The following is a 24,892-nucleotide window of genomic DNA, read 5'->3' as shown; positions in this document are numbered from 1 at the left end:
TCGTCAAAAAGACAAGAATAACCAAGGTTGGCAAGGATGTAAAGAAAAGAAACATCTGACGGTTGGGATCCAAAGAGGACATAAGATACGAAAAAAAACCTCTAACCATCTCGATGGCAGACATTATATACATTTAAGTATTTTCCAAATAGAATCCCATATTGCAATCTTAAAACAGTGTTATAAATTTCTAGAATCATCTTTTTCTATTAAAAAGTAAAACATTTAAGGCAAATATATTTTTAGGTCATCAATTTAAATTCATTAAACATGATAAAGGAAAAGAGAAGCATCAAACTAATAACTCAGAGCAAATTATAAGGAAACAAATGGTGTTGCAAAGACAAAAAAAATACAGGTAGTTTTCAATAGAAAAGTTACCAAGCACTGTAGTATTATATATACTATATAATGTATGGATATATTAGTTTGAAATTTCAGGTATTACCTTAATTATACCTCATAGTTAAATCCATAAATGTTTTCTTCTGATGTGGAAAATAATTTTCCACAACAAATGATTGAAGTATAAATAAAATTATTAAATCTCAGTGAAAGGAAAAAGGAAAAGCATCTTTAAATACAAGGAAGACTAACTGGTACATCTTCTCTGACAAGTGTATCACAAAATGAAAAAGGTAGTATCAGATTTACTGGCATTTGTATTTTGTGGACATCATTAAAATCGCTTTTAAAAAGGAATGTGGATACAATCAACTAAGGATTTAATATGATTTAATATTATCAAACTATGAACATCTATAATACCTAACCTACTTCATTAAGACTAATAGTTTACTGATCAATACTTGCTTAAAGACCCTTCCTCATTATACCCAACAATCAAGAGTAAATATGTCATAAACTTTGCCAAATCTTTACAATTGCAAGTTTCTAATTTGCAAGCCTTGCCTTATATTACACAGGCAAGGCTCTAAAACATTAAATATATAATGTATCATTCTTTCACTTTCACATTCTGAACTACTATGAAGGCTCTATCTAGTATATTTTCCCTTTCTGAAGTAAGTCTTATAAAAGTATTTGCTTATCAATAGACATTAACAGTGATCTTCTGTGAAAATCAACAGCCAATGGGTAAAAATAACAAGTCTTTCATAATTTACTTGATTTTCTTCCTCTTTTGCTATTATATTATGAATGTGCTTTTGACAGAATGCTGAAAAACTATTTGGATTATGACATTTTAAATAAGTAGAAAAACATACATTCAATACAAATAAATTTGTCATTAACTATCTCAGATAAGAACATTCACTATGGTTTGCACTCTTAAATTAATTGCTATAAGCCAATGGGAAGACCTTTTCATCCGAAACAGGTATTAAAGCCTACAGTGAACACAATTTCTAAAACCCAGCAGTTTATTTCAGCCTCCTCCATACAATCAGAAGACCCACAGCAGAATGAGACATTTATTTATTATGAATCTAAACCATCTACATTTATTAAAAGAAAATAAAAGATCAAACCTGTTCTTCCAGATCTGCAGGGCTTTCTTCTTCCATGCTCTTTAATAAATTCTTAATTTCAACAAATATTTGGAAATTTCGATTTGTGTATGTAGACAAGTAAATATTTAAAGTTGTAGAATATAAAATTATATATATATATATGCATTAATGCTGTTGAGGCTATTTATATATGAGTTATTAAATAATTCTTAAATCTTTAAGAAATGTCAGAATATATTTTTTACAAAGTCATTATCAGCTAAAAGGTTTTGGTTAGTAATAAGAATAGATCATATGGAAAGGACTTTAATGAAGACATTTCCAGTGACGTTCTGGAAATTTTTTCATGCTTATGTTATTATTTAAAGAGAAATATTATTGACAAACCTCATATGTCACTGGACCAGGAGTAATCTCTTTGGAATCTTTAAAACGCTTTGATGCTTTAACAAATGAGGGTATGAAGCAGGATTTCTTAAAAACAGGATTGTATGTTGTAGGTCCTAAGAGAAAACAAATGTAAAAATAATAAAGCACATTTTAAATTATTGATTTTGGTCACATGGATATTATTCTTAGATTTGTGAACTTAACATTTAAATTTGGCATCAAACAATCTTGAACCCATCCTTTGGAATGCTTAAAGTCATTCAGCTCAGGGATTTCAAATATAATAAGCATAAAACAGAGGCATACTTCATTTTATGGCAATTTGCTTTACTTCATTTTTCAGATGTTATATTTTTTTCATCTTTTTTTTTTTTTTTTTTTTTTTTTTACAAATTGAAGGTTTGTGGTATTCCTGCTTCTAGCAAATTTATCAGCACCATATTTCAAAACATTTGGTACTGAAATTTTCACACTACTTCAAACTTCTTCATTATTAAAATTATATCTGTTTGGTAATCTGTAATCAGTGACCTTTTGATAAGCTAAAGACAAAAGAGAAAAGAAAAGATATACCCATTTGAATGCAGAGTTCCAAAGAATAGCAAAGAGAGATAAGAAAGTCCTCTTCAGTGCTCAATGCAAAGAAATAGATGAAAGCAATAGAATGGGGAAAAATAGAGATCTCTTCAAGAATATTAGAGATACCAAAGGAATATTTCATGCAAAGATGGGAACAATAAAGGGCAGAATGGTATGGACCTAACTGAAGAAGATATTAAGAAGAGGTGGCAAGAATACACAGAAGAACTGTACAAAAAAGATCTTCATGACCTAGATAACAACAATGGTGTGATCATTCACCTAGAGCCAGACATCCTGGAATGCGAAGTCAAGTGGGCCTTACAAAGCATCTCTATGAAAAAAGCTAATGGAGGTGATGCAATTCCAGTTGAGTTATTTCAAATCCTAAAAGATGATGCTGTGGAAATGCTGCACTAAATACAACAGCACATTTGGGAAACTCAGCAGTGGCCACAGGACTAGAAAAGTTCAGTTTCATTCCAATTCCAAAGATAATGATTCCAAAGAACATTCAACCTACTGCACAATTTCACTCATCACACACGCTAGCAAAGTAATGTTCAAAATTCTCCAAGCCAGGCTTCAACAGTACATGAACCATGAACTTCCAGATGTTCAAGCTGGATTTAGAAAAGGCAGAGGAACCAGAGATCAAATTGCCAACATCCACTGGATCATGGAAAAAGCAAGAGAGTTCCAGAAAAACATCTACTTCTGCCTTATTGACTACACCAAAGCCTTTGACTGTGTGGATCACAACAAACTCTGGAACATTCTTAAAGAGATGGGAATACCAGACCAGCTGACCTGCCTCTTGAAATCTGTATGCAGGTCAAGAAGCAACAGTTAGAACTAGAGCTGGAACAATAGATTGGTTCCAAACTTCAAAAGGATTACATCAAGGCTGTATGTTGTCACCCTGTTTATTTAACTTACATGCAGAGTACAACATGCAAAATGCCGGGCTGGATGAAGCACAAGCTGGAATAAAGATTGCCTGGAGAAATATCAATAACCTGAGATATGCATATGACACCACCCTATGGCAGAAAGTGAAGAACTAAAGAGCCTCTTGGTGAAAGTGAAAGAGGAGAGTTTAAAAGCTGCCTTAAAATGCTACTTTCAGAAAACTAAGATCACGGCAACCAGTCCCATCACCTCACAGCAAATAGATGAGGAAACAATGGGAACTGTGAGAGATTTTATTTGGGGGGCTCCAAGATCACTGCAGATGGTGACTACAGCCATGAAATTAAAAGATGCTTGCTCCTTGGAAGAAAAGCTATGGTCAACCTAGACAGCATATTAAAAACCAGAGTAATTACTTGCCCAACAAAGGTCTGTCCAGTCAAAGCTATGGTTTTTCCAGTAGTCATGTATGGATGTGAGAGTTGAACCATAAAGAAAGCTGAATGCTGAAGAACTGATGCTTTTGAATTGTGGTGTTGGAAAAGACTCTTGAGAGTCCCTTGGACTGCAAGGAGATCCAACTAGTCAATCCTAAAGGAAATCAATCCTGAATATTTATTGGAAGGACTGATGCTAAAGTTGAAGCTTCAATTCTTTGGCCACCTGAAGCAACAGTTCTAACTGTTGCTTCTGACTCTTGGAAAAGACCCTGATGCTAGGAAAATTTGAAGGCAGGAGGAGAAAGGGATGACAGAGGATGAGATGGTTGGATGGCATCACTGACTCGAGGGACATGAGTTTGAGCAAGCTCCGGGAGTTGGTAATGGACAGGGAAGCCTGGTGTGCTGCAGTCCATGTGGTCACAAAGTCAGACATGACTGAGCAACTGAACTGACCTTTGATATTACTATTGTAATTGTTTGAGGACACCACAAATCATCCCCATAAAAGATGGCAAACTTAACTAATAAATGTTGTATGTGTTCTGATTGTTCCCTTATTTCTTTCCCTCTCCTCGGGTCTCTCTATTTCCTGAGACACAATAATAATGCAATTAGGCCAATCTGTACCTCTACCGTGGGTTATTACCATAGTGTTCAAGTGAAAGGACAAGTCACACGACTCTCTTTAATTTAAAAACTGGAAATGATTAAACTTATTGAGAAAGGCATGTCAAAAGTTGAGACAGACTGAAAGCCAGGCCTCTTGCACTAGCCAAGTCATAAATCCAAAGGAAAAAACTCTTGAAGGAATTTAAAAGTGTTATTCCAGTGAGCACACAAATGATAAGAAAGCTAAGCTTTTTTAATGCTGATATGGAGAAACTTCTAGTGGTCTGGTTAGAGATCAACATTCCCTTAAGCCAAAGCCTAATTCAGAGCCAGGCCTAATTCTCTTCAATTTCATAAAGGCTGAGAGAGCCGAGAAAGCGCCAGATGAAGTCTGAAGCTAACCGAGGCTGGTAAATGTAAAGAAGCCATTTCCATAACATAAAACTGCAAGGTAAAGTAGCAAGAGATAATACAGAAGCTGTAGCAAGTTATCCAGTAGATCTACCTATGATGATTAATGAAGGTAATATACTAAACAACAGATTTTCAATGTAGAAAAAACTGCCTTCTTTTGAAAGAAGATGTCATCTAGGACTTTCATAGCTAAAGAGAAGAAGTCAATGGCTATATTCAAAGTTTCAAGGACAGGCTGACTCTCTTGGTAAAGGCTAATATACTTGGTGACTTTAAGTTGAACCTAATACTCACTTACCATTCCAAAAACCTTAAGGCCCTTAAGAACTATGCTATATAATGCCTGGATAATGCAGCATGTGTTAATAACATGGTTTGCTGAATATTTCAAGCCTACTGCTTAGGGGAAAAAAAAAGTTTCCTTTCAAAATATTACCAAATATTGACGTACTTGGTCACCCAAGAACTCTAATGAAGCTGTACTATGAGATTAATGATGTTTTTATGCCTGCTAACATAACATCCATTCTGCAGCCCGTGGATCAAGGAGTCAGTTTGACTTTCAAATCTTATTATTTAATAAATATATTCCAAATGGATCTAGCTGCCATCAATAGTGCTTCCTCTGACAGATGTGAAAAGAAAGTAAAAGTAGTCACTCCGTCATGTCTGACTCTTTGCGACCCCATGGACTGTAGACCACCAAGCTCCTCTGTCCATGGAATTCTCCAGGCAAGAATACTGGAGTAGGTAGCCATTGCCTTCTTCAAGGGATCTTCTCAATCTAAGGATCAAACCTGGGTCTCTTACATTGCAGGCAGATTCTTTACTGTCTGAGCCACCAGAGAAGCAGGCAAAGTCAATTAAAAACCTTCTGGAAAGGATTCACCATTACATTTGCCACTAAGAACATTTACAACTTATAGAAAGTGGTAAAAATATCAACATTAACAGGAGTTAGTTGGAAGAATTTGAATGACTGAGTGATTCAAGACTTAGTAAAGGAAAAAACTGCAGACGTGGAAATAGTAAGAGGACTAAAATTAGAAATGAAGTCTGATGATACGACTCAAATTTTCGCAGTCTTGTGGTAAACTTTAACTGGATGAGGGGTTGCTTCTTATAGATAAGCAAAAAAAGTGGTTTCTTAAGATGGAATCTGCTCCCAGTGAAGATGCTGTTAAGACTGTTAACATTTTGACAACAAAGGATTTAAAGTATTACATAAAGTTAGTTGATAAAGCAGCAGCAGGGTTTGAGAGGATTGACTCCAATTTTGAAAGATGTCCTGTTGTATCTAAAATGCTACTAAACAGCATGTGAGATATAGAAAAAAAAAATTGTGAAAGGAAGAGATAATGGATGCAGCAAACTTCACTACTGTCCAAGAAACTGCCTCAACCACTTAGCCCTTCAGCAACCACCACACAATATCAAGGGAAGACACTATACCAACAAAAGAGGATCCCTTGCTGAAGGCTCAGATGATGTATAGTCTTTTTTTTTTAAGCAATAAAGCATTTTTAAATGAAGGTATGTACATTTTTTAGACAAAAATTATTGCATATTTAATAGACTGCACTATAGTGTAAACATAACTTTTATATGAACTGGAAAACCAAAGATAATTGTGTGACTCTCTTTATTAGGATATCTGCTTTGTTGTGGTAGTCTGAAACCAAATCCACAATATCCCCAAGATACACTTGCAGGGACCTCTGCTTACATAGTAATTAATTGTAAGACACACGTAATTTCCAAAAAAAGAAAATAATACCCACTCAAAATACATCTACATCATCAGAAGTGATACCCAAGTCTTTTTTCCTAAATATTCATTCATATGTTCATTCATACTCATTGGAAAATACCTTGATGTTGGGAAAGACTGAAGGCAGAAGGGGATGACAGAGGATGAGATGGTTGGAAGGTGTCAGCGACTCAATGGACATGAATTTGAGCAAACTCCAAGAGATGGTGAAGGACAGAGAAGCCTAGCATGCTACAGTCTATGGGGTTGCAAAGATTCAGACACAACTTAGCGACTGAACAACATTCATATGTTTAGTGAAGAGGTGATGACTGAATTGCATTGGAAATATGAATAAGATTTAAAGAAGGAGAATGGTGGTTTTAAAGCATACCGAGCACTAAACATGATAGAAGTCAAGGCACGAAGATGGAATTTACAACTATGGAACAGTTGTATGGAGTAAACAGATTGGCTGAATGGAACAGCCTAATTCCTAAATAAAGATTTTGTACTAGAGCCAACAGTTTCAAATTGTATTCTAAAATGTTCCAAAAATTCCAAAGAATTGCCCAGGGGACAACGTGTAGGTAGAGCCCAAATAAAATTTTGAAAGATGGAATGGCACCCCACTCCAGTATTCTTGCCTGGAGAATTCCACAGACAGAGGAGCCTGGCAGGCTACAGTCCATGGGATCGCAAAGGGTTGAATACAACTGAGCAACTAAGACTTACACTTAAATATTTTCACCCAAAACAACTACAGGTTCACTGCTTTGTTTGGGTTCCATGTAAAATTTTATTTAACCAAAGTTGTTCAGTAATTTTTTATAAAAAAAAAAGCTTTTAAAAACCACTTCCATAGTCTACCCCTTGAAGATTTTAGACTAAAGGAGATTCATAAAGAAAAAGATAATTAAGAAATAAACTCTGGCAATAGTTTATAGAATGAAATGGCTTGTAGATGGTCTATTTCAGGGTTACTAACAAGGAGTTTACTAACATTGGTAAGGAAAAAGAAGAACAATTAAGAATACTTTCTAAGAAATGCAATAAACATTTAGTATGTACAGTGATTGGAAGGAGATAAAAATGAATACTGGCTATGAGAAAGGTAATATTGTGATGGTAATAAAGAAACACAAAAAAGAGCAGAGGAAGATTTTGGGCTTGATTTTGAGCCAGTTATGTATGAAAAGATGCAGGATATCCAGAGGACAATTGTAGATATGTAACTGAAATTCATGAGAAAGCTGACCTGGAGAGAAAGAATGGAGTTACTTATGTAGAGGCAATACTCGAGGTTTCTCTAAGTGAAAGAGCATGGAGAGAGAAAACTAAATAACTGAGGAGTGGAACTTGGGAGATTGCACACAGAGAGGGAACAGAAGAGTCAAAGAAGGAAACAATCTAGTTAATACACATCTACAGCTACTACAACATCATAGACAACAAATAGAAAGAGGCTATTTTTTTCTCCATTTCCATGTTAACCAAGAATTACTGTCTATAACATTCCATGCCTCATATATGAAGAGGGTTGTGTTTAGTCACTAAGTAGTGTCTGACTCTCAACCCTATGGATTGTAGCCTGCCAGGGTCCTCTGTTCATGGGATTGCCCAGGCAAGAATACAGGAGCAGGTGCCCATTTCCTTTCCAGGGAATCTTCTCAAACCAGGGATCAAACACACGTCTCCTGCATTGCAGATGGATTCTTTACCACTGAGCCACTGGAGAAGTGCATGAAGAGGGTTGGAGGTCTACCATATCAAATACTTCATGAGGAGGTTTATAGTAGAGTGTATGTACTGTGCTTAGTCGCTCAGTTGTGTCCAACTCTTTGCAACTCCATGGACTGTAGCCCACCAGGCTCCTTGGTCCATGGGATTCTCCAGGCAAGAATACTAGAGTGGGCCACCATTCCCTTTTCCAGGGTATCTTCCTAACCCAGTGATCAAACCCAGGTTTCCCAAATTACAGGCAGATTCTTTACCATTTCAGCCACCAGGGAAGCAGGGAAGTAGTGCATATAGAATGTAACTTTAGAAGAGTGGTGACAAATGAAACTAAATTAGAAGGCATTAAAAAGACACTGTGGAGTGAGGGAATAAAAACTTAAAGCACAGAATATTGACAATGAACATAAATAGTGAAATAGCAGAATAGATATAAAGATATTAATAGGATACAAAATTAATGCCTCTATCTCCCTAGGAGACATGCAATTTGAAACCACTTACTTTGAAGAATAGATTCTTGTTGATATTTTAGAATCTAACACATTTCAGAATTGATAGGTTCACATGAAACATTTTTAAAGCTTTAGCTTCATTTACAAAGGACATTTCAAAATTTTAAATAAAATGTAACATTTGACTCTAGATTAATCATTTTAATATCAATTCAATTAACGGGATAGATATCCCAAGTTATAAAGCCCTTGTGAGAGACTGCTACAGAACAGAACACAAACAGAATGTTTCTGTCCCTCTACAATTCATATTTTGAAATCCTAATCCCCAGCGTGAGGGTATTTGGAGAGGGGGACTTTGAGAGGTAATTAGTTCATTAGGGGGGAGCCCTTATGATGGGATTATTGTCCTTGTAAGAGGAGACATAATGAGCTTATTTTCTCTCTCTCTCTCCCTCCTGCCCACCAACTCTCTCTCTCTCTCTCTTATGTGAAGACAAAGTAAGATGTCTATTTGCAAACTAGGAAGAGGGCCCTCACTAGGAATAGAATTGGCCAGAACCCTGGGCACCTTAATCTTGAACTTCTCAGATACCAGAACTATGAGAAATAAATTTTTGTTTAATAATGCAGTCTATTGTACTTTTGTTATAGCAGCCCACAGTGACTAAGACCATGGGATGTTGTTCAGTCACTGCTGCTGCTGCTGCTGCTAAGTCACTTCAGTCGTGTCCGACTCTGTGCAACCCCACAGACGGCAGCCCACCCGGCTCCCCCGTCCCTGGGATTCTCCAGGCAAGAACACTGGAGTGCGTTGCCATTTCCTTCTCCAATGCAGGAAAGTGAAAAGTGAAAGTGAAGTCGCTCAGTCGTGTCCGACTCTTAGTCACTAGTCGTGTCCAACTCTTTGAAATGATATTAACTTATATTTATAAGACTTCCCTGGTGGCTCAGCAGTAAAGAATCCACTTGCTATTGCAAGAGGCATGGGTTCAGTCCCTGGGTCAGGAAGATCCCCTGGAGAAGGAAATGGCAACTCACTCCAGTATTCTCGCCTGGGAAATTCCACATAACAGAGGAGCCTGGCAGGCTACAGTGTATGGGGTCACAAAAGAGTTGGACACAACTTGGTAATTAAACAAACATAGCAATTTATATTTACAGTGCAGAGAAATAATGTATATATACAAATATAGTATCTTAACAGAAAATCTTAAATACACAAACTAAACTATGCATAGGAAAATGTACCAGCTGCTGCAATATCCAGAAAAAAAAACAAAACACAAACTACCATCAGGAAATAGGTACATATTTCCACAATTAATTGAAAACTGCAACTTTAACCGTAAAGATTTATAAAAGTTAATGCAATAGGTAAGGCTATTATCCAAACGCTACTGTAAAGGTGTTCCACCTTCAGTTATGAAGTATAGTCTATCCCCCACCTTTACCACAGTGTGAAAGGTATAATGCTAAATGCTATTGATCATAATGCTGATAACTATTTACATTCATGGTTATAACTCATTAAAAGAAAAGAAAATATTCAAATGTAGTTGTAGTAGATTTTCTTTTACTGGAATTCCTTTGAGGAATACTAAATGAAGCAAAACTTCCCTTAATATGCAACTTGCTGTATTTTAGCACTTAGACTGCTCTGAGTTACACAGCATTAAAGAAAAGGTTTACTGCACTTAATTTTAAAATACATTTTCAATTACATATATTACTGCTTATATGATACAGGTCAAAGATTTACATTGCTTCACCAGCTCTGATTCACATCTGGATTATGCAGAAACTATCTTCTATTTATTTAACAAAAGGCCACATTTTGATCACGGGTCATAGAAGAAGAAAAACTTCTCATTCCAAATCAAACACCTATGAAAAGTCTGACTGAATCATGACTAATATATAATGGAAAATTCAAGAGCAGGTGATTCTTATAATTACATATTTTCCAGCCCTACGCCAACTCACACACTCTGAAATGTCAACCAATGCTACAAAGCAAAAATGGGAGATAACAGGAACCATGAGTAATTGAAAATGAAAATTATTTAAGTACACTAAGAGTGGACTCAAAAATAAATACTTCTATGAATAAAGTTGCAAAACCTCATATTTTAAAAAATGGCTATCTTTATAATGAGCCAAAATTTATAAATCATGTAGTCAATTTTGCTTATGATTAGAGTCCTTATTTCATCTGAAGGTGACAGAAAACTACTGGAAAGTAAATATCCCATATGTGAGCAACATTAAAAAAACATCTAGAAAACTGTTCATTGAAATGGACTGCATGGCTTTGAAATGTCATTTAGAGAGTTCAGGGATCATAGAACACATTTTTTCACACTGATTTTATTCTTTGACTCTACAAATGCAATAAAAGCAAAGACAAAAGATTGGTACACAAGGAAGTATTATCATCAGTGTCAAAACCACTCCTCTCCTGCTCTCAATGCTCCTCTCCTGCTTCTAAAACTTGATTTGCTTAAATGGCACTTCAGATTATGACTACAGAACTGCACAATCTATTAAATTCACTGTATAGGTAATGAGAAAAAATAACAGATCCAAATGATAGGTCAACTTTTAACTGAAATTTCTGGGTATGTGTTATCATATTGTTGACTTCTCTTTCCAAAAACCAGTTCAGTTCAGTTCAGTTGCTTAGTCATATTCGACTCTTTGCAACCCATGGACTGCAGCACACCAGGCTTCCTTGCCCATCACCAACTCCCAGAGCTTGCTCAAACTCATGTCCATCGAGTCGGTGATACCATCCAACCATCTCATCCTCTGTCGTCCCCTTCTCTTCCCACCTTCAATCTTTCCCAGCATTAGGGTCTCTTCCAATGTGTCAGTTCTTCACGTCAGGTGGCCAAAGTACTGGAGTTTCAGCTTCAGCATCAGTCCTTCCAATGTATATTCAGCACTGATTTCCTTTAGGATGGACTGGTTAGATCTCCTTGCAGTCCAAGGGACTCTCAAGAGTCTTCTCCAACACCACAGTTCAACAACATCAGTTCTTCAGTGCTCAGATTTCCTTATTCTCACATCCAGACATGACTACTGGAAAAACCACAGCCTTGACTAGATGGGCCTTTGTTGGCAAAGTAATGTCTCTGCTTTTTAATATGCTGTCTAGGTTGGTCATAGCTTGTCTTCCAAGGAGCAAGTGTGTTTTAAATTCATGGCTGCAGTCACCATCTGCAGGGATTTTCGAGCCCAAGAAAATAGTCTCTCACTGTTTCCATTGTTTCCCCATCTATTTGCCATGAAGTGATGGGACCTGATGCCATGATCTTAGTTTTCTGAATGTTGAGTTTCAAGCCAGCTTTTTCCACGCTCCTCTTTCACTTTCATCAAGAGGCTCTTTAGTTCTTTACTTTCTGCCAAAAGGGTGGTGTCTTCTGCATATTTGAGGTTATTGATATTTCTCCCAACAATCTTGATTCCAGCTTGAGCTTCATCCAGCCTGGCATTTGGCATGATATACTCTGCATATAAGCTAAATAAGCAGGGCGACAATATACAACCTTGATGTACTCCTTTCCTGATTTGGAAATGAGTCTATTGTTCCATGTCCAGTTCTAACTGTTGCTTCTTGACCTGCAGATATCTCAGGAGGCAGGTAAGGTGGTCTAGTATTCCCATCTCTTGAAGAATGTTCCACAGTTTGTTCTGATCCACAGTTAAAGGCTTTGGAATAGTCAATAAAGCAGAAGTAGATGTTTTTCTGGAACTCTCTTGGTTTTTCAATTTTTAACCAATTGTTTAATCAGTTCTTTTATCTTCAATTGTTTAATCAATTCTAATATCTTCAAATACTGAATTTGAATATCTTCAAATACTGAAGTCTGTTTAACCGTGTACCTCCAAGTAATACTTATCAAAATGCATATCCAAAACCCTATCAGATGAAGTCTTTGATCTTACTGATAATTTTACTCTCTGATAACATAAGTAACATTGTACAAGTTTGAAAGACTTTCACCAGTCTTGGAATGAAGTTATAACACCCTTTATGTATGAATTATAGGCACCAACTGGAAGGAAGAATGATCAGCTTTCACCTAACACAACTTTGAGTAGGTAGTGTATAAATATGTAACACGTGGATGATTTTTATTTATGAACAAGTTATCAATTAATCAATAAAACTGACATTATCTTCAAGGTAAATAAAATACCTCCTAATTAGTCTGATACATTATTAGTAAAGTTTCAAGATTGGGAAAGGAGTACGACAGGGCTGTCTGCTGTCACCCTGTTTATTTAATGTATACACTGAGCACATCATGAGATATGCCAGGCTGGATGAGTTACAAGCAGGAATCAAGATAGGAAGGAGAAACATCAACAGTCTCAGATATGCAGATGATACTACTCTAATGACAAAAAGCAAAGAGAACTAAAGAGCCTCTTGATGAGGGTGAAGGTGGAGAGGGGATGAGCTAGCTTAAAACTAAATATTAAAAAAACTAAGATCATGGCATCTGACCCCCTTACTGCAAGGCAAATTGAGGGGTACAAAGTGGAAGTAGTGACAGATATCCTCTTCTTGGGCTCTAAAATCACTGCAGATAGTGAGTGCAGCCATGAAGTAAGATGTTTGCTTCTTGGCAGGAAAGCTATCACAAACCTAGACAGTGTGTTGAAAAGCAGAGACATCACTGTGCCAAAAAAGGTCCGTATAGTTAAGGTTATGGTTTTCCCAGTGGTCACAAAGGTTGTGATTGCTGGACCATAAAGAAGTTGGAGCACTGAAAACTCGACGCCTTTGAACTGTGGAGCTGGAGGACTCCTGAGAGTCCCTGACAGCAAGGAGATCAAACCAGCCAATCTTAAGGTAAATCAACCTTGAATACTTGTTGGAAGGACTGATGCTGAAGCTGAAACTAGCTAACTCATTGGAAAAGTCCCTGGTACTGGAAAAGATTGAGAGTAGAAAGAGACGAGGGCATCAGAGGATGAGATGGCTGGATGGCATCACCAATGCAATGGACATGAACTTGGGCAAACTTTGTGAGATGGTGAGGGACAGAGAGGCCTGGCAGGCTGCAGTCCATGGGGTCACAAAGAGTTGGAACCAACTGGGTAACTGAACAACAATAACAATTAGTAGCAAATTTTCCCTTCATAACTGAGTTTGGGCTTTATATCCCACTGTTCATTTAAAGGTTTGGATTCAGAATGCCAGGAATATTACCTAAGCAAAAAGTTGAAAAGTCTCCACATATATTCTAAGTCTTCTTAGGTCATCATCAATATATCAACACTCAGGGCTAAAATAGTAAGCTTTTCCCTGTTAAAACTGGTACTTATCTCTGTGAATACTGTATGTAAAAATCAGGATAATGTTATATGTCTGTAAAACATGTCATGTCATAGATCCAGTTATATCAGGTCAGATCAGATCAGTCGCTCAGTTGTGTCTGACTCTTTGCGACCCCATGAACCACAGCACACCAGGCCTCCCTGTCCATCACCAACTCCTGGAGTTCACCCAAACTCATGTCCATCGAGTCAGTGATGCCATCCAGCCATCTCATCCTCTGTTGTCCCCTTCTCCTCCTGCCCCCAATCCCTCCCAGCATCAGAGTCTTTTCCAATGAGTCAACTCTTCGCATGAGGTGGCCAAAGTACTGGAGTTTCAGCTTTAGCATCATTCCCTCCAAAGAAATCCCAGGGCCGATCTCCTTCAGAATGGACTGGTTGGATCTCCTTGCAGTCCAAGGGACTCTTAAAACACCACAGTTCAAAAGCATCAATTGTTTGGCGCTCAGCCTTCTTCACAGCCCAACTCTCACATCCATACATGACCACTGGAAAAACCATAGCCTTGACTAGACGAATCTTTGTTGGCAAAGTAATGTCTCTGCTTTTCAATATGCTATCTAGGTTGGTCATAACTTTCCTTCCAAGGAGTAAGCGTCTTTTAATTTCATGGCTGCAGTCACATCTGCAGTGATTTTGGAGCCCAGAAAAATAAAGTCTGACACTGCTTCCACTGTTTCCTCATCTATTTCTCACGAAGTGATGGGACCGGATGCCATGATCTTCATTTTCTGAATGTTGAGCTTTAAGCCAACTTTTTCATTCTCCTCTTCCACCTTCATCAAGAGGCTTTTTAGTTCCTCTTCACTTTCTGCCATAAGGGTGGTGTCATCTGCATATCTGAGGTTCTTGAGATTTCTCCGGGCAATCTTGATTCCAGCTTGTGCTTCTTCCACCCCAGCCTTTCTCAGGATGTACTCTGTATATAATTTAAATACGCAGGATGACAATATACAGCCTTGACATACTCCTTTTCCTATTTGGAACCAGTCTGTTGTTCCATGCCCAATTCTAACTTTGCTTCCTGACCTGCACATAGGTTTCTCAAGAGGCAGGTCAGGTGGTCTGGTATTCCCATCTCTTTCAGAATATTCCACAGTTTATTGTGATCCACACAGTCAAAGGCTTTGGCATAATCAATAAAGCAGAAATAGATGTTTTTCTGGAACTCTCTTGCTTTTTCCATGATCCAGTGGATGTTGGCAATTTGATCTCTGTTTCCTCTGCCTTTTCTAAAACCAGCTTGAACATCTGGTTCAAGTTCACGGTTCATGTACTGCTGAAGCCTGGCTTGGAGAATTTTGAGCATTACTTTACTAGCGTGTGAGATGAACTTACTGCCTATGCCTGCCTCATTCTCAGAGCCTCAGTTAAAGCTTGTTCTGCTAAACTGAGCCAAACAAAGGAAGGAAGAATCAATGTATAAGTCCACTCCCATTACTTGTAAGCATTTTAACCATTCTTTCCTCCTTTCTGTTTCTTTGTCAGCAACTGGCAATGGAAAATTGATACTTTGAATTCATATTTCTTCTTATAAAGTGAAAATGGTATTTAGACGACATATTACATAAATGCTGGTGAACAGGTTTAGAACACTTGCTGCCTGAAAGGACGGAGAGTTGTAGGAGACTAGCTCCATTAAGATGGTAAAGAGATGCACTTTTCGGTGTATATCCTTCAACACATTATGAATTCTGTTGTAGGTATGTTACATTATTTCAAGTTGGGGCCAAACACATAACACGTATTTCATTATCATGGAAGATACAATTCTTTGAAATATAAGTATATTTCATCTCTGTTTTATTTAGTCTATTATTTCCCACATTAAATCTTTAAACCTAAAACATTCAAGCTTCCTGTACACTAGCCATATTAGCTTCATAAATTCTGTAAATCTTCTAAAGTTTTAGTTTCTTTCTTTATAAAATGGGGATAAAATGGTGCAGATCACTTAAATAACTTCTACAAAGTCACAAAATGAGTAAGAATCAAATCATTCAACCACTTTTAATCCTTAGAACATCCCTAGGAGGAAAGGAAAAAAAAATCACTTAAATTTTATAGGAAATTAAGTTAATAGCAGATGGTGACTGCAGCCATGAAATTAAAAGACGCATACTCCTTGGAAGGAAAGTTATGACCAACCTAGATAGCATATTCAAAAGCAGAGACATTACTTTGCCAACAAAGGTCCGTCTAGTCAAGGCTATGGTTTTTCCCGTGGTCATGTATGGATGTGAGAGTTGGACTGTGAAGAAGACTGAGCACCGAAGAATTGATGCTTTTGAACTGTGGTGTTGGAGAGACTCTTGAGAGTCCCTTGGACTGCAAGGAGATCCAACCAGTCCATTCTGAAGGAGCTCAGCCCTGGGATTTCTTTGGAAGGAATGATGCTAAGGCTGAAACTCCAGTACTTTGGCCACCTCATGAGAAGAGTTGACTCATTGGAAAAGACTCTGATGCTGGGAGGGATTGGGGGAAGGAGGAGAAGGGGACGACAGAGGATGAGATGGCTGGATGGCATCACTGACTCAATGGATGTGAGTCTGAGTGAACTCTGGGAGTTGGTGATGGACATGGAGGCCTGGCGTGCTGCGATTCATGGGGTCACAAAGAGTCGGACATGACTGAGTGACTGAACTGAACTGAACTGAAGTTAATAGCTGCTCTGTGACTTGGACAGTGTTTTTAACAACTCTTTCCAATATTTCACAGTCTTTTTAATCTTCATTTGCTGTCTCTAGCATTTTCCAAAAATATCAAATTTGCCCCCCAAATCATGGTAATTAAATGAGAATATTATGCTTTCACCTGAACATTATATTTCCCTAATAGGTGAATTAGGTCTAACAGATGGAATAAATTAAGGGCTATATGATAAATTCAGGAATTTTGTTATTGGATTAATTCATTAGCTAGCATACCAAAGTGGATGTAATTTTGGTTTTATATCTATACTTTTCTATTGATAATGAGTGCATACACATTTAAGGAAAACAAAAATGTCACAATTTTGAAAGCCAAGTTGTCTTCCAATCTCCATGCTATCACACACACTCCCAGGTGTCAAGGCTGCCATACTTGCTACTTTCTCAACCTGTTATAAACATTTTTTTTTAATCAAGAGTTAAATGTTAGTTTCCAAAAACCAAACACCCCTAAGTCCCATCTTTTGGTGAAGGCTGCCTCTCTGTGGCAGAATGCAACATGTCATATTCTCCAGGGGACAATATTTTCTCTCTTTTCTTTTAAGCTGGTAGAAAAGATCTATATAATATTTTTATAATACATAAATTTCAATACAGTGTCTTTACTACTCTTTCTGGATATTTTTGGCTCCATTTTGGAAAGGGCTTTGGACCCCCAGGAATCACCTCACTCATCTTGGCAAAAGTATACAACAAGAGATGAAAATAGTATTTATGCAAATAACAAAAATCAAGTAAAATAGAATTGCTCAAATGTAATGGTCTTTTCCTGTCTTTACTTCAAGCTGAAGTCCTTATTCACTTTCCACTGAATGATTCTGCAGGTCAGAAAGACGTACTTATTAATAGACGCTGGACCAACAGCTGCTATCTTAATTTCTTGAAAGAATTACTTTAAAATAAATGCTAAGTGTTCCACAAAATAATGCCTCCTATCCACTTAAATAAAAATGATAAAAGAACATATCCTATTTCAAATGCCGAAAGCAAATATCAAATGGATATCTTTAATATATACGTATATTGAGTTAATCATTCTTCCACTAATGACCATTATTAGCTGAAATGAAGTGGGCTCAAAAGACCTTATTATAAGACATATTAATGAGGGACATAAGTTCTGATAATAACAGTTTTTAATACTTGATACATTTAACCATATCATAACTGCAAGAGTAACATTTGCACATTTTTAACTGAAAGGAACAAAATCTTTATTATAAGCATATGACTTGCTATATCTCAAAAATAAAGGATTTATCTAATTAAGCAATATAGTCACAAAAACAACATTTACCTTCTCTAAAGCAGAACATGCTAACTAATCAGTGAAAACAGTAAAAAGTAGATAAGAGAAATTACCCAGAGGGTCATAATAAACATTTCAATAACCAACATGAAGCTGATCTGTTGTTTTTGTTTGAAGCATAATTATATCAAAAAAATCACTAAGAAAACTATGCAGTCTTTTTTGAAAAATTGTTTTAATAGAGTCAAAACCTTTGACATGACAAAAGAAACACGAAAGAAAGTTGCTTGCAAAAATTTTTGATCAAGAAAATTATTTAGAAATACTAATTGTTAATTATTGCAATATTGCCTTCTCCTTTTTTATTTTGTTTTGTTTAACAATGTCCGGAGGTGGAGAGGAGAGAGGAAGAAACATGTTTTGTTTCCGCTTCAGCAAATACTGAAATCTATTTATATGCAAATTAGCTATCCATTATTAGTATGAGAAGAAACTTGTGCATAAAGGGAGAAATAAATTATCACTAGAAGCCATTAATGAAATCTATTTCAAAACATAACATTTTACAAGAGTCCTCACTCATGTAATATTTGTTTAAGCCTTGGGGGGAAATGGTGAGTTCTACGCTTAGGTGAGACCCAATACTACGTTATTTTTCATGCCAATTTGTTTTATAAAATTTGTCTATCCTCTCCTTAGAAATGACTAGATAATTTCAACTCCAATGAGTCTTTTTAGGGAACCTTATCATTGAAGTTAGGGTCCTATGTATTTGTCACATAATTGCCAGACTTCTTAGGAGAATTTATTTTTACTCTTAACAATATAAGAGTATTAATAGGGAATAACTGTTATTCCCTGAGGTTTAAAAACATTAACATTCAGTTTTATACTCTAATAGCAGTAACATAGAAATAAATGAGCTTTAATAAGGAACATAAGTCTTACTGCAGTAAGTTGAACTTCTATGGAGAAGACTAAAATAAGCAACAATCAATAATCAATAGAGACTATAAATTAATTTCATAAGCTCTGCAGATTTTCTCTTTGGGCTTCTCATTTTGTTCTTGAGCTCATAAATTCCTTGGTTAGTCCATAGTTGAGTCTCCGTCAGTTTTAAACACTGCAGATATTCTTCCTTCTGTCATCTGCTTAACTTTGCCTTGGCTACTCAATATTGAACTGAAATATTTAGTTTTTTATATATTCAAGCTCATACCATTTTTTTTTGCCTTATGGTTCTTATCTTTAAAGTGTATATTAAGAAATCTTTCTGCACTTTTTTAGGTTGCAGTGGTGTTCCCAGTATTTTCTTCTACTAACTTTGAAGTTTCAGCATTTTATTTATGTCTTTAATTCACCTGGATTCCATCAGTGAATGTAGTATTTTGTCTGCCCATTTTCCCAGTGTGTGCTACTAAAATTTTCCTTTATCCATTGATTTGTGATGGCAAGTTTATAATAAATTGTCTTCATATGTATATAGATCTATCTCTGAGCTTTTTCTTTGTTTCCTTATTCATTTATCTTACTTATTGCCAAAACCACAATGTTTTTATTAATATAGTTCCATAATACATCTAAATAAATAATATAGGGATTTCTCCTATTCCTTTACTCTTTTTTAAAATTATTCATGTACCTTTATTTTTTACATACATTTTAGTGTGTTTTTCAATGTCTTCCAAAATTCAAACTAGACTTTACATTTGTAAATTACAGTGGGGTTACATTTATAAATTAAAAGAGGAAAAATTAATATCTTCATTATAGAAGGACATCCTATTCAAGGGACTAGAATTGGCTCTTCATTTATTCAGACCAATATGTCTGTCCATTATTAGAATTTTAAAATTCTATTTATGGAAAACTCTGGCCTTCTTAGTTAATTCCTAGAAATTTTATTCCTTTTAATATATGACCACTGCTGATACAGAGAAATATTACTCATCATTACACCATTCTTATATCTAGCAAGTGTGCTTAATTTTATTAGTTCTAAGGAAATGGCAAGCCACTCCAGTGTTCTTGCCTGGAGAATCCCAGGGACGGGGGAGCCTGGTGGGCTGCCATCTATGGGGTCGCACAGAGTCGGACACGACTGAAGCAATGCAGCAGCAGCAGCTTCTTGATTTAAAAAAATTTTTTGCAACAATGCTATAATCTGAAACTAAAGACTGTTTTCTCACTTTTCCTTCAATACTGCCATTTCCTCTGCATTCTTAGGTATTCTATCCTTAGGTAATAGTGTATGGACTACCTACTTTATTAAGAAGGTATGGTAATAGTGGATAGCTCTGTCTTCCTGCGTTTAAGAATAATATTTAGTATAAGTTTTAGGTTTATTATATATAGGCTTCCCTGGTGGCTCAGACTGTAAAGAATCTGCCTGCAATGCAGGAGACCCACGTTTGATCCCTGAGTCTGGAAGATCTACTGGAGAAGGGAATTGCAACCCACTCCAGTATTCTTGCCTGAAAAATTCCATGGACAGAGGAGCCTGGCAGGCTACAGTCTATGGGGTTGCAAAGAGTTGGACATGACTGAGCCACTATTATTTTTAAGATATTGCTTCCACAGCTCTTTATTAAAGTACTTTTTAAACAGTATCGTCCAGAAAAATGAGAACATCTTAGAATGCACTGCAACCGGAACTGCTCTTATCTTTGCTCCTGTTAATTTACCTTTGCCCTTGGATGACTAAGTAATTTAACAGGCAGTGTTCTTCTGGGCATCACCCTCTATGATCCTTGTGCTGGCATTTCAGAGACAAGACCACATAGAATTGGGATGAGGCAGGACAGTAGGAAGAAGCTGGCTGGCCTCCTCATCCATCCTAAAGCAAACCTCACTCTTCAACAAACTCCCGCCTCTGTCAAACAAGACAGAGTTGCACATCAGATCTGTTGTACAAAGAGAGAAGAAGAGAATAGTACCTCTACTATTGGTGTACCCAAAGAGTACTGAAATAGAGAATCTTTTAAGTATGTGAACAGATACCAAAGATCATTTGGCATATATGAAGAGCTTATGTCACATATAAAGTGTTCTCTGGTCAAATAAATTTGGGGAAAGTTGGATTAAGAAAGATTAAAACCGATTTATTTATTGCAGATCATAGGAGAGTCTGTGATATTCTAACTCAGACATAACGAAGGATCAACACAATATGTGCATCTCCTATCAAGTTTCATCACATACTCCCCTTTTGTCCCTTGATCTTATAGCATCAATATTTATGGAACATACTTTAGCAAATTTTAATTTCCAAATAACCAACTTAGTTACCCAATTTCTAGTGTCACTTTTCAATATACTAATTCTGAAACTGCCATTTAAAACTTAGCTATGGTGCTGGTTAGAAAGCACAGATGATAGGAGAGACAAAATTACAATAAAGACATTTAGCACTGATATTAAAAAACTCAAAGTAAATTATCGTTAAATAGTTCACATTTTTAAAAGCCATTTACATAGTATTTAGTTTTGAATGTTATGGAACTGTCCTCCCCAGTTTGCATAATCAGTCTTTAGCAATGCATGCTATTATCTAACAGACAATAGCTTTGTCAGTTTCAGCATGTAGTATCTTGAGATAAACATAAAGTATGAACCAAAGATTTACATCAACAATGAATGGTATTCTCTAATAATTGTCCACAGCTGCAAGAAATTTATTCATTTATATTCTTTTCAACCTCTCTATCCTCTAATTTAAAAACATATCTTAGAAGCATAGTGGCTATAGTCAGAAATTTGTACAATAAAATTATTATATGGCACAGTAAAACAAATATGGGTATTCAGATAAATGAAATAATTTGAAGGCATGAAGTTTATTTATAAATGTTGGTTTAAAAACCTTCCATTCCATTGATGACATTTTTACTTTTATTATTATTTTTAAAATTTCATAGGAGGCCAAAAAGGTCACTTAAATAGAAATTGTTTCATTTTAGGTTAAACAAATTTATATGTAGAAGTATTTTTCTATTTGATGTATTTACTTCCTTTTCTATATGGCCAGAATAATTTATTCATGATACAGAGAAAATTCCTACATCTAAACTGGGCTAAAGGCTTAATTCACCCAGAAAATGGTCACTTTAAAATCTGAGCACACCTGTTAAAGTAGCTGCCCAGAACTGAGAAAAAAAGCTGATGAAGTAAAAGCTTAGGTGAAGTCATGCAAATTACTTGACCAAATTGAACAAACTTTTCAGCAAATACTCTGAAAATGCTCAGAAGTGTTGCTGCTGCTGCTGCTGCTGCTAAGTCGCTTCAGTTGTGTCCAACTCTGTGCAACCCCAGAGACGGCAGCCCACCAGGCTCCCCCATCCCTGGGGACTTCAGAAAATATCATTCAAAACACAAACAAGCAAAGAAAAAACAATTCTTCCCTAGAAATATCTTCTGGAGAACTTTTTAATCAAGAAACCTGTGTGAGTGTATGTGTGTGTGTGTGCAACAGTGAATGAGAGACAGAGAAAGACTCTGGGGAGAAATGGAAAAAGAGAAAATAGTGTATAATTTTCCATGGCAAAATCGTCATCTCATTTCTACGACTTGTGCCCTTAGCTGATTTCTGGAAAGAAAGCACCTGTTATCAAGAGTCAGTGGAAGCTTTGATGGACCCTGTAGATTATGGGGAAGAATATATGAATTTGCCATCTTTCAACAACAGAGAATGGAATAAAACTCGTGTCAGCATAGTTCCTTTTATTTTGATGAAGCAACCTGAAAGGGTGATCTAGTTGGAACTTCAGAATTAGATTCATTTTGTCAATCATCAAAATAGAAGAGTGAATTATTTAAATTAGAAATTCAATTATTGATTGAATTCATTGAATTCACTACTGAATTAGAAACATATTAGCGAATGCTGTGCCTCTGTGGACTGGCTTTTGGAGAAGCAGTTCTTTTCCTGCTATACATAAGGGGCTTGAAATTCTGAACAAGGTAGATTAGGTGGGTTAGAACTAGCTCACCAATAGAAGTCTGAAAACAAGGGAGACTCCAAGATCTTAAACTCTTCTAAGGAGCACAGCAAAGAAGGAATTTAGGTTAAAGGTCACAAGAATTTCTTTCACAAAAAAAGAAGAATTTAGTTAAAAGCTTTCCAGATGGCGCAGTGGTAAAGAATCCGCCCGCCAATACAGGAGACACAAGAGACAAAGGTTCTATCCCTGGGTTGCGAAGATCCCCAGGAGGAGCTAATGGTAATTCACTCTAGTATTCATGCCTGGAAAATTCCATGGACAGAGGAGCATGGAGGGCTACAGTCCATGGGTTCGCAACGAGTCAGACATGACTGAACGACTGTGAATGCATGCATCACAAGAAAAATACTAAAGAAACCAGACAACTCTGATAAAATTTATTACAAGCATCTAGAGACACAGACTTCATAAAGCCGAGTCATTTTAAAATACCTTTGTTTCCATATATGGATTGAACGATAGACGGTAAGGAAGCTAGCCTACTTTCAAAAAAAATTGTGTGTTGTGTTTCTTTTTAAGATATGCATTCCAGAATAACAAGAGCTAAGACCTGCATTTTGGTTGCACTATGAACAACGGTCATTTAGATTGATGCTGCCCAAAAGGTTGGTTATTATTACTCCACACGTATTATCATGCATTTGTACAGAGTGGTTGCTTTTAAATATTATCAGAGCAAATAAAGAAATGAGATCAGATTAAAAACACTCAGTTCCAAGCTTTGAGGGGAAAAAAAAAATTTGACCACTGTTTCATTTGTATTGACTTCCTTTTATTTACACAACCAAAGAAATCTAAATTTTAAGTCATTTTTCTGGAAGACTGATAGACAAAGGTGATCATTTGTTTCCAGATTACTCAGAGTTTGAATAACCTATTAATATTTCATTTCTCATTTTATATTTTGGAGGGCTAATTTGTAGAAACTGAAGTTAAGGAAGATTCTTATATCTTACATCTTTTGCTCAACAAGGTGTAAATTCATTTAGCACTTGGTGCACAGAGGATACAAAGAAGAAAAATAATCAAGTTCTACCTCAAGGAAATTCCACTAAAGTGTAAAGGGAAATAAGACAAATGCACAAATACCTATATTGCGGGAAAGATTAGTATTATTAGTTCTATAGGGCTCTTAAAGAGTAAGAGATTTCATTTCATTGGGAGAATCAGAAAAGGCTTCACAAAAGGAGATGCTAGAGATAGATCAAGAAAATGAGTGGAATTTTGTTAAATGGTATGAGTGATTTCTAGGTGAGAGAAACAGTATAAACAAAATCCTTACACAGCAAAGCATAAGGCATGACTTGGGTACTGAATAGTGTAATTTTATTAGATGATACAGTAGAAGAACAGAATAAAGGGAGAGATGAAGAATAGAGAAGCTATGACTAGAATGGAAAATCTGGGCCATAATACAGGAGTTGAAACTTTTGCACTTATATAACAGTCAATAGTAAGGCATGAAATGTTGGTGAGCTTAGGAATGATATGACAAGAACTGTGTTTTAGGAGACCCTTGAACCACTCATCTTTCCATATACATTAGAAAAATAAAAATGGCTTCTGAGATTCTTTTTTTTCTTCATTCTGTCACAGGATTCCTATAGAATAAATTTGACAATTTACCCATACTACTAATACTATGTAATATGCACTATTCTATTGATAAGTAGCATGACAAGAATGCATGGTGACAATAAACCCATAGGTAATTATTGTGTGACCTTATTTTAATATCAAATGCCTCTTTAATTGTAGGAGGTGAGGGACAGAAAAGAGGAAAACTAGTATCCTCTTATTTGTATATTATATTTCA

The 24,892-nt window shown here is 36.2% G+C and overlaps 1 protein-coding gene across 10 annotated transcripts in view; it reads right to left on the bottom strand.

The window, feature by feature from the left end:
• Nucleotides 1-24,892, bottom strand: part of STPG2 (sperm tail PG-rich repeat containing 2) — a 620,311-nt gene that overhangs the window by 267,119 nt on the left and 328,300 nt on the right. For all 10 annotated transcript variants that reach the window (XM_044946202.2, XM_044946197.2, XM_044946200.2 and 7 more), the window contains exon 12: nucleotides 1,863-1,978. In XM_044946202.2, the coding sequence (XP_044802137.2) occupies nucleotides 1,863-1,978 (116 nt within the window). The remainder of the gene's footprint in view (nucleotides 1-1,862; nucleotides 1,979-24,892) is intronic.

This window comes from Bubalus bubalis, chromosome 7 (genome assembly GCF_019923935.1).
Source record: "Bubalus bubalis isolate 160015118507 breed Murrah chromosome 7, NDDB_SH_1, whole genome shotgun sequence".
In the NCBI taxonomy this organism is placed as follows: Eukaryota; Metazoa; Chordata; class Mammalia; order Artiodactyla; family Bovidae; genus Bubalus; species Bubalus bubalis.
The sequence above is the reverse complement of the archived record's forward strand: the minus strand, read 5'-3'. Positions and strand labels throughout refer to the sequence as shown.